At 29.0% G+C, this 15,126-nt stretch overlaps 1 protein-coding gene across 1 annotated transcript; it reads left to right on the top strand.

Annotated features, from left to right (window-relative positions):
• The first annotated feature begins 4,155 nt into the window (after positions 1–4,155).
• LOC101512046 (uncharacterized protein At5g39865-like) lies at positions 4,156–5,423 on the top strand. The gene has a single exon (XM_004490960.4). It carries the CDS (start codon positions 4,346–4,348, stop codon positions 5,078–5,080), a length of 735 nt encoding a protein of 244 aa, XP_004491017.1. The 5' UTR covers positions 4,156–4,345; the 3' UTR covers positions 5,081–5,423.
• The last annotated feature ends 9,703 nt before the right edge of the window (positions 5,424–15,126 follow it).

Genomic DNA, 15,126 nt, shown 5'->3' with positions numbered 1-15,126 from the left:
TTAATAAATTTACAATTTATACTAGATCTATTTCTATTAGACAACATAATATCTTAATTGATTTGTTTGAATTTTCTATTGTTCTCTCCCTTTCACATATCTTAGAATAAACTTGTAAAAGATTAAGCTTGTAGCTTGGAAAACATATTTCCTCTCTATGGTAGGTAAATTTCAATTAGTGAAAAATGTCATTTATAACATGTTGATTTATAGCTTTCATATATATTCTTGATCGACTTCTCTCCTCAAGGATGTAGACAAATGTATTAATACTTGTGATATCGAGAATAGAAATTGGTTACTATTTCCTGGCATAAAATTGTCATCCTCTAAATAAAGGTGGTGTTAGAATTAGGTCTTTGAGCTCTACATTCATAATGTTGCTATTATTAAACTTGCTTGGAATTTAGTTACTTGTAGTCACTTTGATTCCTCCATCTGGGTTGGAACTTAGTTGCTTGGAACTTTGAGGCATGGCCATATTATATATCAGTTTGATTCCTCCATCTAGGTTGCACTCAAATCTAAGCTAACTACTATATACAAATGATAACTTAACAATGGTAAACAATATTAACTTCTGGATCGATACTTGGTTGAACGGTTATTTGGTTTATATTCTTAATATTGATGAAGTCAAACAATTTCACCTTTGTGTCACAATTAATCATTTCATCAATGATGGTCATTAGAAAGTACCTTATGTTCTCTCACAAACTTACCCTCAATTGGTTGTCTTGCAGGGCAAAACTATTATTTTTAATTTTGATTGCGAGGATCATCTAGTATGAAGATTAAACAACTATAGAGTTTTAAGTTTTAAGGAAGCTTAACTATTCTTCAAGCCTTTAGGACAATAAATCCCTTGGCCCAAAGCTATTTGCCATAATAGTATTCCTCCTTCCACGTCTCCCAGGTTTTGGAGATTAATGCATAATAAGAGGTTGACTAATGATAATTTAATCTCTCGAGGATATCAAATTGTTTCAAGTGTTAGTGATTAGTCCCACGTCGAATAAGAATAGAGGAAATGTTGAATATATAAGAGAGGTGACACAAATAACTAATGACTTAAGGTTTTGGGTTAAAATATAGTGTAAAAATATCTTGTGGTCGTAGAACATTTGGTCTGTTGTTGCTCTCATGCTCTCCAACAAAGATGTGAGCTCTCTAAATATGAAATGTAGACTAACACTTATCCATTTATCTCTTTTTATCCTGTTATCTCGTTACTATACTCTGATTTTGGTTAAACTCTATTTTCACTCACAAATTGATATTTGTTATGTTCAAAATCTTCTTGTCATATGTGACAAAGGTTACTTCCATCAATGAAGATATGTTATTTTGGACAACATAATTTTTACTATTGATACTATTTGGTATTGTAGAAATCACACTCGGTTTGATGGCATGATTATTGTTTTCAATATTGTTATTAACATAATTATTGTCAATGTATCTTTATCTGATAATCACACTTATAGCATAGTCTCCAACTCTATCTAGAAATTTTAAATTATCAAGTCTTTTTAAGTTGGAGTTCATCCTCCTAAAGCACATACTATCAAAGAGGTGATTTGGCGTCCTTCCAAAAAGTATTGAATCAAATGTAATATAGATGATGCATTATCATCTGGATGTATATTAGGACAACTTTGTTGTTTCCTTAGGTTGTTTTGCGGTAAATTTGAGAATTACAACTGCCCTACATAGCAAGGTTACGAGAGTTATAATTGCTATTAAAACAACCTAAAAAAATTAGTGACTATTTATTTAGATTGAATTTGATTTATAACTGAAAAATTTAGTTAATAGGAGTAATAATTTTATTATTTAGTCAACTAAAACTAAGCGATTTAATTGTTTGGAGATGATTAAAAGTATAAGTTTTAATATAATTCATATTTATCTAGAAGTTAATATATAGACAAAATTGCAACTTTTAGACTTCAAATTGTTAATATTGTTAATAGCTTATTTTTCATTTTCCTTTTAGACAATTTTTCTTAAAAAACTATAAATACTTTTTTTTTTTAACTGCCGTTGTTTTTTACTTTTGAAATAGTTTCATTCTTTTAATAAAATAAGTAGTTGAAATAACTTTCTTTTCATAATAATTTGCGGTGATGATTCCAAAGTTATCCTCTCACAATCAATTATATTTAATTTCTATGATTATAAAAATCAATCACATATTTTTATTCTGTAGAACAAATAATCTTGTTAACCAAAAAAGTAAAATAATGAACCAGTCAATTCAATAACACCACATGGACATTAATTTTTTAATGGTCTAGAAAGTGAATGAAAGTTATCTTAAAGTACACCTTAAATCCTGGTTCAATAGTTGTCATCAGTATAAATCTCTTCTATACAAAAAGAAAAATACACTCCACATTTAAGTATATTGATTCCAAGCATTTAACAACGTATAATATTTATATCTTGTTTTGAATACGTTTAATATTTGCTCCAAAAAGACAAGGAAAAAAGTAATAATATATTAATTCTATGTAATTACTCATATACCACTTTAAGTCATTTAATAATATTTTAACTCTTGCTAAATTTTATTTTAGGAAAAACTCTTACAAAATTTATGATCTTATCATCAAGACACTAAAAAGAATATCCTAATTTACTATTTGTTTCTCTTTGTTTTATGAACCATTATAAAAAAAGAACAACTTATTATTTATTTTGTTGACTCGCTAAATACTTTTTCACTAAACACTTTCAATTTATACATTTTTTTATATTCATTAAAAATTTATTTTACTAATATGAAATAACATTTTCAATCAGTATCTGCATAAATTTTTATTTATAATTTTAACAAATAAATTCTCACTGAACACTTTTTTATTAAAATTTTCTGTTACTAATATGAAATAATATTTAGACCTTAAGTTTGATTGAGACTTGCAAAAGGAGTTATGAAATTACCATTCTCAACCAATATCTGCATAAATCTTTTAATTACAATTTTAATATATTTCAGGAGAATTTAAAATAGCAATTATATTTGTCAAAAAAGATGAAATTACATGTTGCGCACACTGTAAGTATTTCTACGTGCGAAATGAATGTCAGAATTCTGATCACAGAATAAATTATTTCCATATAAAAAAATAAAACCAAGGAAAGAACAACGCACATGGTATAGTGGGTATGTTATGATTACGTATCATAGCTATAAAGTCTTATATCCTCTTTCTCGTTTTCTTTCGCTCTCAATTCTTTACCCTCATTTTTCTTCACTTCACTATTTTCCACCGAAAACCTTGTTTTCTTTCTTTCTCTTTTCCTCTTATCTGTAATGTGGCCACATTGGTTGAATTCACCGCGACGCTTCGGAAATTCGCCGCCGTCATCGCCACCGTTACATTTGCAAACTCGCTCCGTCAACTTCTCCTGTTCTTCATTCAAAGACATTCAAACTCTAATCCAACCCGAACCCGAACCGGATTATCCAAAATCTCCTTCCTTATTCCGTCGCATTCGCATCTCCACCGCCGTTCTCCGTGCCTTAGGTTCATCCCGCACCGCCGCTCCTCCGCCGAAAAAACTCGTACTACCTCCCGGTCTAGATCAGTACGTCGTCGTCTACTACACAAGCCTCCGCGTCGTCCGCCGTACCTTCGACGACTGCCACCCTAATTTACTATTTGTTTCTCTTTGTTTTATGAACCATTATAAAAAAAGAACAACTTATTATTTATTTTGTTGACTCGCTAAATACTTTTTCACTAAACACTTTCAATTTATACATTTTTTTATATTCATTAAAAATTTATTTTACTAATATGAAATAACATTTTCAATCAGTATCTGCATAAATTTTTATTTATAATTTTAACAAATAAATTCTCACTGAACACTTTTTTATTAAAATTTTCTGTTACTAATATGAAATAATATTTAGACCTTAAGTTTGATTGAGACTTGCAAAAGGAGTTATGAAATTACCATTCTCAACCAATATCTGCATAAATCTTTTAATTACAATTTTAATATATTTCAGGAGAATTTAAAATAGCAATTATATTTGTCAAAAAAGATGAAATTACATGTTGCGCACACTGTAAGTATTTCTACGTGCGAAATGAATGTCAGAATTCTGATCACAGAATAAATTATTTCCATATAAAAAAATAAAACCAAGGAAAGAACAACGCACATGGTATAGTGGGTATGTTATGATTACGTATCATAGCTATAAAGTCTTATATCCTCTTTCTCGTTTTCTTTCGCTCTCAATTCTTTACCCTCATTTTTCTTCACTTCACTATTTTCCACCGAAAACCTTGTTTTCTTTCTTTCTCTTTTCCTCTTATCTGTAATGTGGCCACATTGGTTGAATTCACCGCGACGCTTCGGAAATTCGCCGCCGTCATCGCCACCGTTACATTTGCAAACTCGCTCCGTCAACTTCTCCTGTTCTTCATTCAAAGACATTCAAACTCTAATCCAACCCGAACCCGAACCGGATTATCCAAAATCTCCTTCCTTATTCCGTCGCATTCGCATCTCCACCGCCGTTCTCCGTGCCTTAGGTTCATCCCGCACCGCCGCTCCTCCGCCGAAAAAACTCGTACTACCTCCCGGTCTAGATCAGTACGTCGTCGTCTACTACACAAGCCTCCGCGTCGTCCGCCGTACCTTCGACGACTGCCGCATCGTCAGATCGATCCTCCGCCATTTCCGCGTCGCCATCGACGAACGCGACGTGTCGATCGACGATCGATTCCGCGACGAACTCAACGGGATCCTAGGTCGTCGGAACGTAACCTTACCTAGGGTTTTCATCGGCGGTGTTTACATCGGCGGCGTTGAAGAAGTTAAACTGTTGCACGAGAGCGGTGAACTGCATCGGTTGATCGAACGGTTGCCGAGGTCGAATCAGAACGGTTGTGATTTCTGTGGAGGGTTCAGATTTGCTGTGTGTGATGAGTGTAACGGTAGTCATAAAGTATTCACGGAGAAAAGTGGATTCAGAAGCTGTTCATCTTGCAATGCTAACGGTTTGATTAGGTGCCCTGCATGTTTCTTCGTGCTGCCGCGACTCACCAAATAGTTGCTTATTTTCTCAGTTAGTTACAGCTCACAAACAACTCACCCAACTGAAACAAAGAACTTGAGAAAATATTTATTGTTTATTTCATAAATTAACTTAGAGTTTAATAGTATAGACTATTATTATCTGTCTTTTTTACAAAAAGATAATTAAATTATAATTTCATCGATAAAAATAGATGTATTAATTTACTATAAATTAAATACATTAATTTTTATTGATTAAATTATAATTTAATTATCTATTATATAGTTTGAACTGAAGATTCTTAGCAGTTCAATGGACATATTATATTATAATGTTATTATTGTTATTATTATTATTATTATTATTATTATTATTATTATTATTATTATTATTATTATTATATATAATATGATTATATAAATGATAGTATGATATTAGAGTTTATTATAGGAGACAGCTTTGATTTGTTATGGTGGGTCTTGAATACTAATTAATGATAATCACATGGAGCAAGAAAAACAGTGAGGACACAGTTTTCGTGTGATGGATGTGGAGGGTTCCGTGGGCGGGGAACAAAATTTTAAAATTGAAATTATGTCTGGTGTGTACCTTGTGATGCATGATGATACCAGGCAGTAGTGTACATTTAATTTCAAGAGTTTCTTTTAACCATTTATGTTTCAAAAAGAAAATTACAGTTTTGTTAGGTAGTTCTATTTATTTGGAAAAAATATTATCTTTTTATCTGAAAATATATTTTCAAATGATTAAAAAAATGTATTTTTTTTTTAAATGTGTACTTCTATGTAAAGAGTGGGAAAAAAATTATCTCATAATTTTTTGTTTTGCTTAGGCAAAATGATTGTTGGGCAGATGATAAACAAAGTCTTAAATGTGAGTGAACAACTATGGATGGACTTTGTTTCGGATCTGCCCCTATTTCTTTAGTATGTGGCTTTTATTTGAGGTACACACTCTTTTTGTTTGCTTGGCCCAGTGATTTTGAAGCCTAAACTGTGATTGCTCATCCATACTTCAGTTTCATGGTTGCTCGTTATTTCAATTTTAGTAAAATATATTACCGAATCCTAGTGAGTAAACATGGGACGGATGTGCAAACTTCAACATAAATTTCAACTTGATTTTGTTTTGCTGTGGCTATGTTTAAATTGGTCCCTTGTTTTGTCGATTTTCATTTTGATCATGAGATATATTAGAAGAATTTGATAAATACAGTATTTGTTTATATTATTATGTTGTGCTGCTTGTGCACTTCCATATACATTTGTCTGCTTTTTTATCGTGACAATGTGTACATATATTTTACTATATTTTTTTGTTTTGTTTAGATTACAATTTATAAATCATTTAGACATTTTCCACCATAACCATATCTTGCAGTTGTTTTAAAATATGAACGTTAACGATATATTTGTCAACATAAAAGCGAAACCAACATATTCTATTCCTTTTATCCATTGTTCTAGATTATAGATTATCTAATGTTATAGATGATGGCAAAGTGACAATTCCCCTGTGATGAAACTCTGCATTCTGGAAGATGCACCCATACTTAGGCTGCCTTTTTTTATTTATTTATTTATTGTTGATGACATGAAGGTTTTATACCGTCGCAATCTTAAGAAATTTCATACTTCATTATCTAGTTTTAATAATTTGTAATCTTACAATCATTGAGAAACATTCTATTTTGCTCTTGTCAATTTTATGGTATGTCTAAGTCTATAGTGTTTTGATAGGGATAAGTTATAATTTGCATACAAGTTTTGGCGACTTTTTTTCAGTTGCAAGGTACAACATTACCCACAAGCAATTGCCAGCCTTAAACAAGTGTTTGAAATTTATTTCTGATGTTTGACCTTTTAGAATCCTAAATCCTAGTTCAAAGCATTGTGTTAGATAGAATAGCAAGTATCTCAAATGTGCGTGTAGGAATGATTCTTATTTTGATTGTTATAACCTCAAGTTTGATGCATCACGTATATGAAATATTGTCTCTTTTAGATTTTCCGTGAACTTTCACAGTTTTGTCATTTACGAAAAGACACTTTTATGATTTGAAGGGTGTAAGAGTAGTTTATAAACTATCTTTAATCTCGATTATAAAACAAGAATTTTTAGTGTAACCGAACAACTCCATTTAAAGCCTTTAGAAATTTCATCTACACATTCATATAATCTTAACTCTAATTTACAAGAACATTTGCCAACTGGAGACAAATTTGATAAGGGCTCAACTACATATGAAAAATGAAACTGATAAAGAAAAAGGAAGCACATGGAATATCAAGTGGGGGATGCAATTTTGGTGAAACTCCAATCATATTATAGACAATCCTTGGTATAGCTTTAAGGAAGCACTAGGGAGACCAAATTAAAAAAAAACACCAGAAGTTAGGCATGAGGTACTTTGACCCACTCACTAGTTTAGTTAAAATAGGCCCAACGACTTACAAGTTATACCGCCACTAGAGGCTACGATCCATCAGATTTTTCATAGTTATGAGCATAAGTAAATTTAATCCTTTAAATTTGTGAAATTATAATTTAATCCTTTAATCTTTTTTAGATATTTTTGACCATTAGAACAAACAATTCCTATCGAATCATTACCACAAGGGTTGTTACATTTCCAACTTTCAACAAGTTTAGGATGATAATCATAAGTTTGAGCTACAAGAATCAAACATTTAACAAGTGGACTACATTGTTGATCAACATCCTTAATGAGCAACCTATTATGTCCTTTGTCCATATCATTATCAACCTTATTATTTTATTATTTGAAACACCTAAAATTTTATAATAAATTATTTTATTAATTAAATAAGATTTTAAATAATTAATTTAGTGTTAAAATTGTTTTAGAATATATGTTGATTAAAATTGATAATTAATCTGTACATATTTGACTAAATGAGTGATGTAAATAAAAAATATTATGTTTTATTATTTTATATATTTTTCTAAAAATAAAAGTTTTTTAAATAATAAGAATTTATGCTATTATATGTGTATATGTGAGTTGATAATTCATGTGATATTATCTTATATGTTTGACTAATGTTAAGTGTGCACATATTTATATTTTAATTAATTTTAAATATATTTTATTTTAATTATTTATTTTATAAATAATTATCTTAGGATGTTAGTAATATTGTGTTTGATTTCTTTATTTTTATATACATGTTATGACATTGTGATTTTATATATATTTATTAGGCTAAATTACATCTGTGGTCCTTTAACTTAATTTCACTTAACATTTTAATCCTTTATCTTTTTTTTTCCTGATTTGGTCCTTTATTTTAATTTTAAGTGACAATTTGATATTTTATGTTTTAAAATGTCAACAATGTTATCCTACTTTTCACATAAATTCAAAAAAAAATCATCAAAATTTTCAAACAAAACCCATAAAATTAATAATCATCTTCAATATAATGCAAATTTCATCAAATTCATAATTCAAATAAACTCATATTTTCATCTCCAACAACATCAAATAAATAATGAAAATATGAGTTTATTTAAATATTTAAGCTATGAATTTGATTAAATTTGCATTTTATTGAAGATGATAATGAATTTTATGGGTTTTGTTTGAAAATTTTGATTATCTTTTTGAATTTTTGTAAAAAAAAAAAAAAAGACAACAATGTAGACATTTTAAAACATAAAATATCAAATTATCACTTAAAATTAAAATAAAGGACCAACTCGAAAAAAAAAAGATAAAAAACTAAAACATTAAGTTAAGGAACCGCCGATGTAATTTAGCTTATTTATTATGATATAATAACTAATATAAAGTGTAATTTATTTTATAGTTTCAACTATTCTCTAATGATGGTAACATTTTAATTTGATTATTTTGAAAAATAAGTATTATTATGGTAATAATTTTAAATATAAGAGTTTTGATTATTAATGTATTTTAAAAGTTTAATTACTTTATTTTATAAAGTATTAGTTTTGAAATATTAGTAATTTAATTGTGATAAAAAAAGTGTTAAAAAAATAACTTTGGTAATTGTTGATTTTATTAAAAAAAAAAAAGAGCAAAATATGTTTCATGGTCAAGCCCAATAAAATCTAATTAAAGATTAAAAAAAAATAGAGAAAGGTGTGCACATGGCGGCGATCATAACGGTCTCAGAAAATTTTCTCCATTTTCGTTCAAATTTCAGTATGTTGTTTTATACATTTAATTAGTCAATTAAACACATTTTTCCAGATCTCAATTTCTCTCGAAAATACCCGACTTTTCTGTTTATAAAATTCATCATTTTGTATCATTCTTTCTTCACCGTAAGTCCGGTTTGACTGAAATTCACACCAAAATGACCGTATGAAAAGTGGTTATACTACCCACTGATTAGTTTTGTTATTTATGGTAAGTTTCCTTAACCGAATTTCGAAATTTAGTTTTTAGAGTATCTTCTCATAATCTATTTTAGACGTTTACCCATATTAGATTGATTGAAGGACAAAAATTGTTTGCTCACAGAATCGTATTCATGTGTGAAAGCGTCGAAATAAGGTAAGAGGTGATAGAGCGTTTGAATTCATGAGTATAATATAATGTGAGATGGGAAAAACCATATTTCCCAACGATTCATCCGGGACTTGCTACGTACGGCAGTAACCTTTGAGTGATAAATTGATTAATGTGAAAATATGAGAATTGTGAGATTAAAATGTGGAATATAAATATTTATAAGATGTTGATTGATTTAACTTCGTTAAATATGTGATATTTGATATTATTGTGATATTTTATTTATTTTCGTTAAATGTGTGGTATTTGATATTATTGTGATATTTGATGTCGAATGAATTTTATGCATACGTTTTATTAGACGAATTTATGTGATGTGATAATAAAATATAGATGTATGGTATGATATATGTTTGCGTGATGATAATGATGATTTTTTATCGATGATAGTAATATTATAAAATTATGATGAATTTATATGATGATTATGACTATGTATGATTAACGATGTTATAAAATTATGATGAGAATATTGAATTACCCCATAATTGATGAAATAACGATGATTCGTAAAGATGATGCTCTTAATGGAGTAGTCTAAGCTAACAATGGGATAAAATAAATATTGAGAATTTGTGAAGTAGATATTATTTTGTCATCATATAGGTAGGGTCTGACAAGCCTAATGATTTCGGGGAAGTATAACTGAATGAGTCAGATCGTGACGGTCTACTGTTGAGCCTTAAGGCAAGATTGTTAGACTTTAGAGATATTCAGGTGGAGAATTCCTAGGTGACTTGGAGGTAGCACGTCAAATGTCGGGAGCTACCACACAACACACGTTTACCTCGAATGTCGTGTATATGTGTCTCGGGTTGAGTTGAGGGGATCAATGAGGACATAACCAATTTGAATTGTCCTTCCACTGGGATCGTGGCATAATATCAAGCCTTCTAACCAAGTACTTCAGAGTTATAATGACACCACATTGTGAAGTAGAGTCTAAACTCATGCATAACATTGTATTTTCTTGTGATCGTTTTGTTGTGATTAATATGTATTGCGTGCGATAATAATTTCTACGATGATTTGATGTTATAGTGAAGTGTATTGATTTTTCTTGATTTGACTATTTAATGTAATGTTTTCCTTGAAGAATGTTTGTGTAATGATACGATTTATTGATGATTAATTGTGTGTTCCTCTTATTTATATTATACAATCAACATGATTTCAAAACTTGATGAAGCTAAATATCACTAGAAGGGGAGTTGAATATAGATTTTGCTGTTTAAAAATAATTTTCTCGGATTTTAGATACTATCCTCTCAGAGAGGATGGAAACTCGAGGATAGTTGTTTAAATGTTAAATCAGAGCTGAGCAAAAGAAAGAGAAAAATATAAAGAATGACACACACAACTTTTATACTGGTTCACTCAGTGAATGTTACGTCTGGTCCTCACACACTTGTGAGATTTCACTAATGTTCAAATTAATCAACCTCTCACAGAGGATGATTATACTTTGTGTATTATTTAGCCTCACCAAGCTTACAATCAAGTTTCAACTATTTCCAAGTGTAACTCACGTGGAAATTACAGAGTGATATGAATGTGATTGTTTCTCTTTTCTTAAACAATTTCTAAATGGATATTTCAAATATCTAATGAAGGATTGTAGAAAGTATAAAGAGAGGATAGATATTGCTCTTGATAGCTTTGAGATACTTGATCTTTTTATGCAATGTTGTTGTGTATTTGATAATGAAGAGCTCCCTGCCTTTTATAGAGACTTTGAGATGATATTTTCAAGTGGCAAAAGCTTTATGACCGCTGGGGACTTCAATCAAAAAGCCCAAGGTCTTTCCTTATAATTACGAAATTGCCATCCAGCTGTCTTTTGACTAATGCAGTTCATCCTCCTGCACGAGGTTCGGTATTCCTAGGAACTTGGACATATGTTGTCCTTTTCTTTTTTCTTTCTTTAAGACATGTAAAAGCTTCACGTGATGTCATTTTCTCTTTCCTTTCTTTAAGACATGTGAAAGCTTCTATTTTTGGCTTGTTTGTTGTTGCCTTTCTGAAGATTGACTTTATATTGTTTTCAATCATGCAAGAATGATCTATAGGTCTACTTTTAGTCTTTTGCACATGATATGATGAGTTGCTTTCAGAGCTGCCTTTTATAGAGACTTTGAGATGATATTTTCAAGTGGCAAAAGCTTTATGACCGCTGGGGACTTCAATCAAAAAGCCCAAGGTCTTTCCTTATAATTACGAAATTGCCATCCAGCTGTCTTTTGACTAATGCAGTTCATCCTCCTGCACGAGGTTCGGTATTCCTAGGAACTTGGACATATGTTGTCCTTTTCTTTTTTCTTTCTTTAAGACATGTAAAAGTGCTCTTGATAGCTTTGAGATACTTGATCTTTTTATGCAATGTTGTTGTGTATTTGATAATGAAGAGCTCCCTGCCTTTTATAGAGACTTTGAGATGATATTTTCAAGTGGCAAAAGCTTTATGACCGCTGGGGACTTCAATCAAAAAGCCCAAGGTCTTTCCTTATAATTACGAAATTGCCATCCAGCTGTCTTTTGACTAATGCAGTTCATCCTCCTGCACGAGGTTCAGTATTCCTAGGAACTTGGACATGTGTTGTCCTTTTCTTTTTTCTTTCTTTAAGACATGTAAAAGCTTCACGTGATGTCCTTTTCTCTTTCCTTTCTTTAAGACATGTGAAAGCTTCTATTTTTGGCTTGTTTGTTGTTGCCTTTCTGAAGATTGACTTTATATTGTTTTCAATCATGCAAGAATGATCTATAGGTCTACTTTTAGTCTTTTGCACATGATATGATGAGTTGCTTTCAAAGGTGTTGGGTTGTTTTCCAAGATATTGACCATAGACCCATCCTAGTGTAATCCTTCCTCATATCTTTCTTTTGCCATCTTACTTCTTTATTTCAAAAGCTTTATTTATATATTCTTTAATATTGTTTTGCATTTACTTAATGAATAAAGCAATTTGTTTCAGCGAGGATGAGTATACTACAAATTTGAAGAATCGTCCTCTTACGAGGTCATCCTCTCGAATTCTAATCCTCCATATTTGAATATGATTTTTCTCATTTTTGTCTTAATGATTAATAACCTGTTTTCTTATATGACTACAGTCAAAAGCACAAATTAGTCATTAACCATAATTATAATCTTTTAAATAATTTTGTTATCGTTAAAACCATTTGAGAGAGATTTTGTCTCAACAAAACTCACCTCATTCGTTGTTTGTGTTTGACTAATTTGACCATACGTTTGTGAAATCGCAGTTGTTACCGAGAATAAGGATTGTAAAATTGTATTTTACTTATTAAATTTGAAACGACTATTTGAATGGAAAGTTTATATGTATCAATAAGTTTAGTATTAAATCAAGTAATTATGGGAGGAAAATAGATACATATATTCTCAAGCATATTGAGATTGTACAGTTTTATAGGAGGAAAAAAATTTAAAGTGTTCATTTTGATTTTTGAGCAATGTAATATGCTAAATTAATTATAAAAGTTTTTGTTTTGTTGGAAATTGATTTCTTTATACGTTGCGTAAGTAATTCAAAAAAATATAATATAAATTATTATATATATTATTTTGGAGTTTATGGTGTCACGACACTCATATTATCTTGAAAATTAGGAGGTGGACCTTGAAGATCATTATTCACAACTTTTAGAGCACCAATTAGATAATTATCCCTTACATTAACATCAAATAATTTATCACATGCCATGCAACAAATTAGCTATAATATCAATTAAACGAAAGGTTAAATAAATTTTTTATTTTTATAAATTTTTTCTATTTTTCTTTATTTTATAAAATTAAAGACAAAAAAATGATAACAAAAATATTTAAAACACTAAAAGTTGATGGATTTTTTATAAGAATTAAAAATAAAATAATAAAATTTTAAAGGGATTAAAAATTTATTTAACCTTTAATAATATGTTTGTGAGTTAATTTTTGAAAGGAATAGTTTTGAAGAGTTAAGTCTATACTTTAATATAAATTTAATATTTAAAAAAAAATGACATTATATACTAATTTATTATGTTATCCTTATAAAAACTTATATATATATATAGTCATACTCTTATTCTTGAAAATCCTCTATAATTTAAATCGCAAATAAACTCTAAATTAATTACCAAGTAAATGAATTTGGAGACGAAAATAGACAAATAAACAAATAAAAGGTGCAACTTCGAGGTAGGTTTGAAGTGAGACAAAGCCACTAAGTTACTTAGTCAAAGGGGTTTCTTACATATTTGGATTCAATGCAGGTACAGTACTGCAAATAGTAGACAGACTATAATTTTAGATTCTCTCATTAAAATTGGATCATCTAAATTATATTTCAATAAAAATTCATATTGTATTTTAATTAAAAAATTAGCATTGAATCAATAGTATTCAATTTTAATCAAACAATTTAAATGTGACGTGATTAAGTATTATCAATTTTGTAGAAGTGAGTTATGCCAACCTAAATTAATCAACTTAATTAAGATAAGACAAAAGAATATTGGTATTATAAAATCACTATAGAAATTAAAGTGAAGTCACGGGGATGGAAGCATGTCATTCTCACCTCATCTTCATGACTACAAACACAGCCATTCATTTATTTATTCCATTAATACTTTACTTTACTCTCATTTATTGCATATTTGCTTATGTTTTCCTTTCCTCGGTGATCACCAATTATTCATCGCTCTCTTCAATGCTCCTCTTCCATAATAACTGCTCTTCTATTTAACACTTGTTATTTCTTATGTGGATTTATTCCATCACTTAATTATTTATATGCTTTTTCTTTTACTACTAATATTTAAATGCTTTATTAGTTAAAAAAATTACTATTTTCATGTAGTCTCTCTCTCCCAAAATGAAAAATATTGTATAATGTTCTCTTTGGCAAGACAAAAATAAATTTATAACAAATAGTTTATAGTATTTAAGTTAATAGTTTTGTTTAATATATGTTTTTTTTTATTAATAAGGATTATTATTTGCGTTTGTTAAAGTCGATTTAATATATGTGAAAGTCTAAAACAAATTTTAAAATAAAATTTAAAATAAATTTTTAAAATTTTAATTTAATATTACTAATATGATATAATTGATATAATAAAATATTTCTTTTTTAATTCATTTAATATTGCTGAGATAATATTAAATTTATAAAATATTTATATATTTTAATTTTAAAAATATTGAAATATAAAGTCTTTTTATTAAGTAATTTTTTACGGCATTTCAATTAAATAAAAATTTTGTTTTTTTATAAAAACCTATAATAATTGATTTAATAATCTTACCTTCGCGCCAACTCTCGCTTCCATCCTTCCCTGTTGATATGATTACTTTAATGTATATAAAATGTATTTTAATAACACCTATACATAAAATCAGACTAATTAAATTCACTATTTACTTTTATAAATATGCATAAATTTTTTTATACATATTATAAAAGTAAATAAATAAAGAGTGGTA

Source organism: Cicer arietinum, chromosome 2 (assembly GCF_000331145.2).
Source record: "Cicer arietinum cultivar CDC Frontier isolate Library 1 chromosome 2, Cicar.CDCFrontier_v2.0, whole genome shotgun sequence".
Classification (NCBI taxonomy): domain Eukaryota; kingdom Viridiplantae; phylum Streptophyta; class Magnoliopsida; order Fabales; family Fabaceae; genus Cicer; species Cicer arietinum.
Note: the sequence above shows the minus strand (reverse complement) of the source record. Positions and strands in the feature narration are given on the sequence as shown.

Excerpts from the sequence above, each read along its gene's own strand:
- LOC101512046 (XM_004490960.4), top strand. The coding sequence starts at position 4,346 with ATGTGGCCACATTGGTTGAATTCACCGCGACGCTTCGGAAATTCGCCG.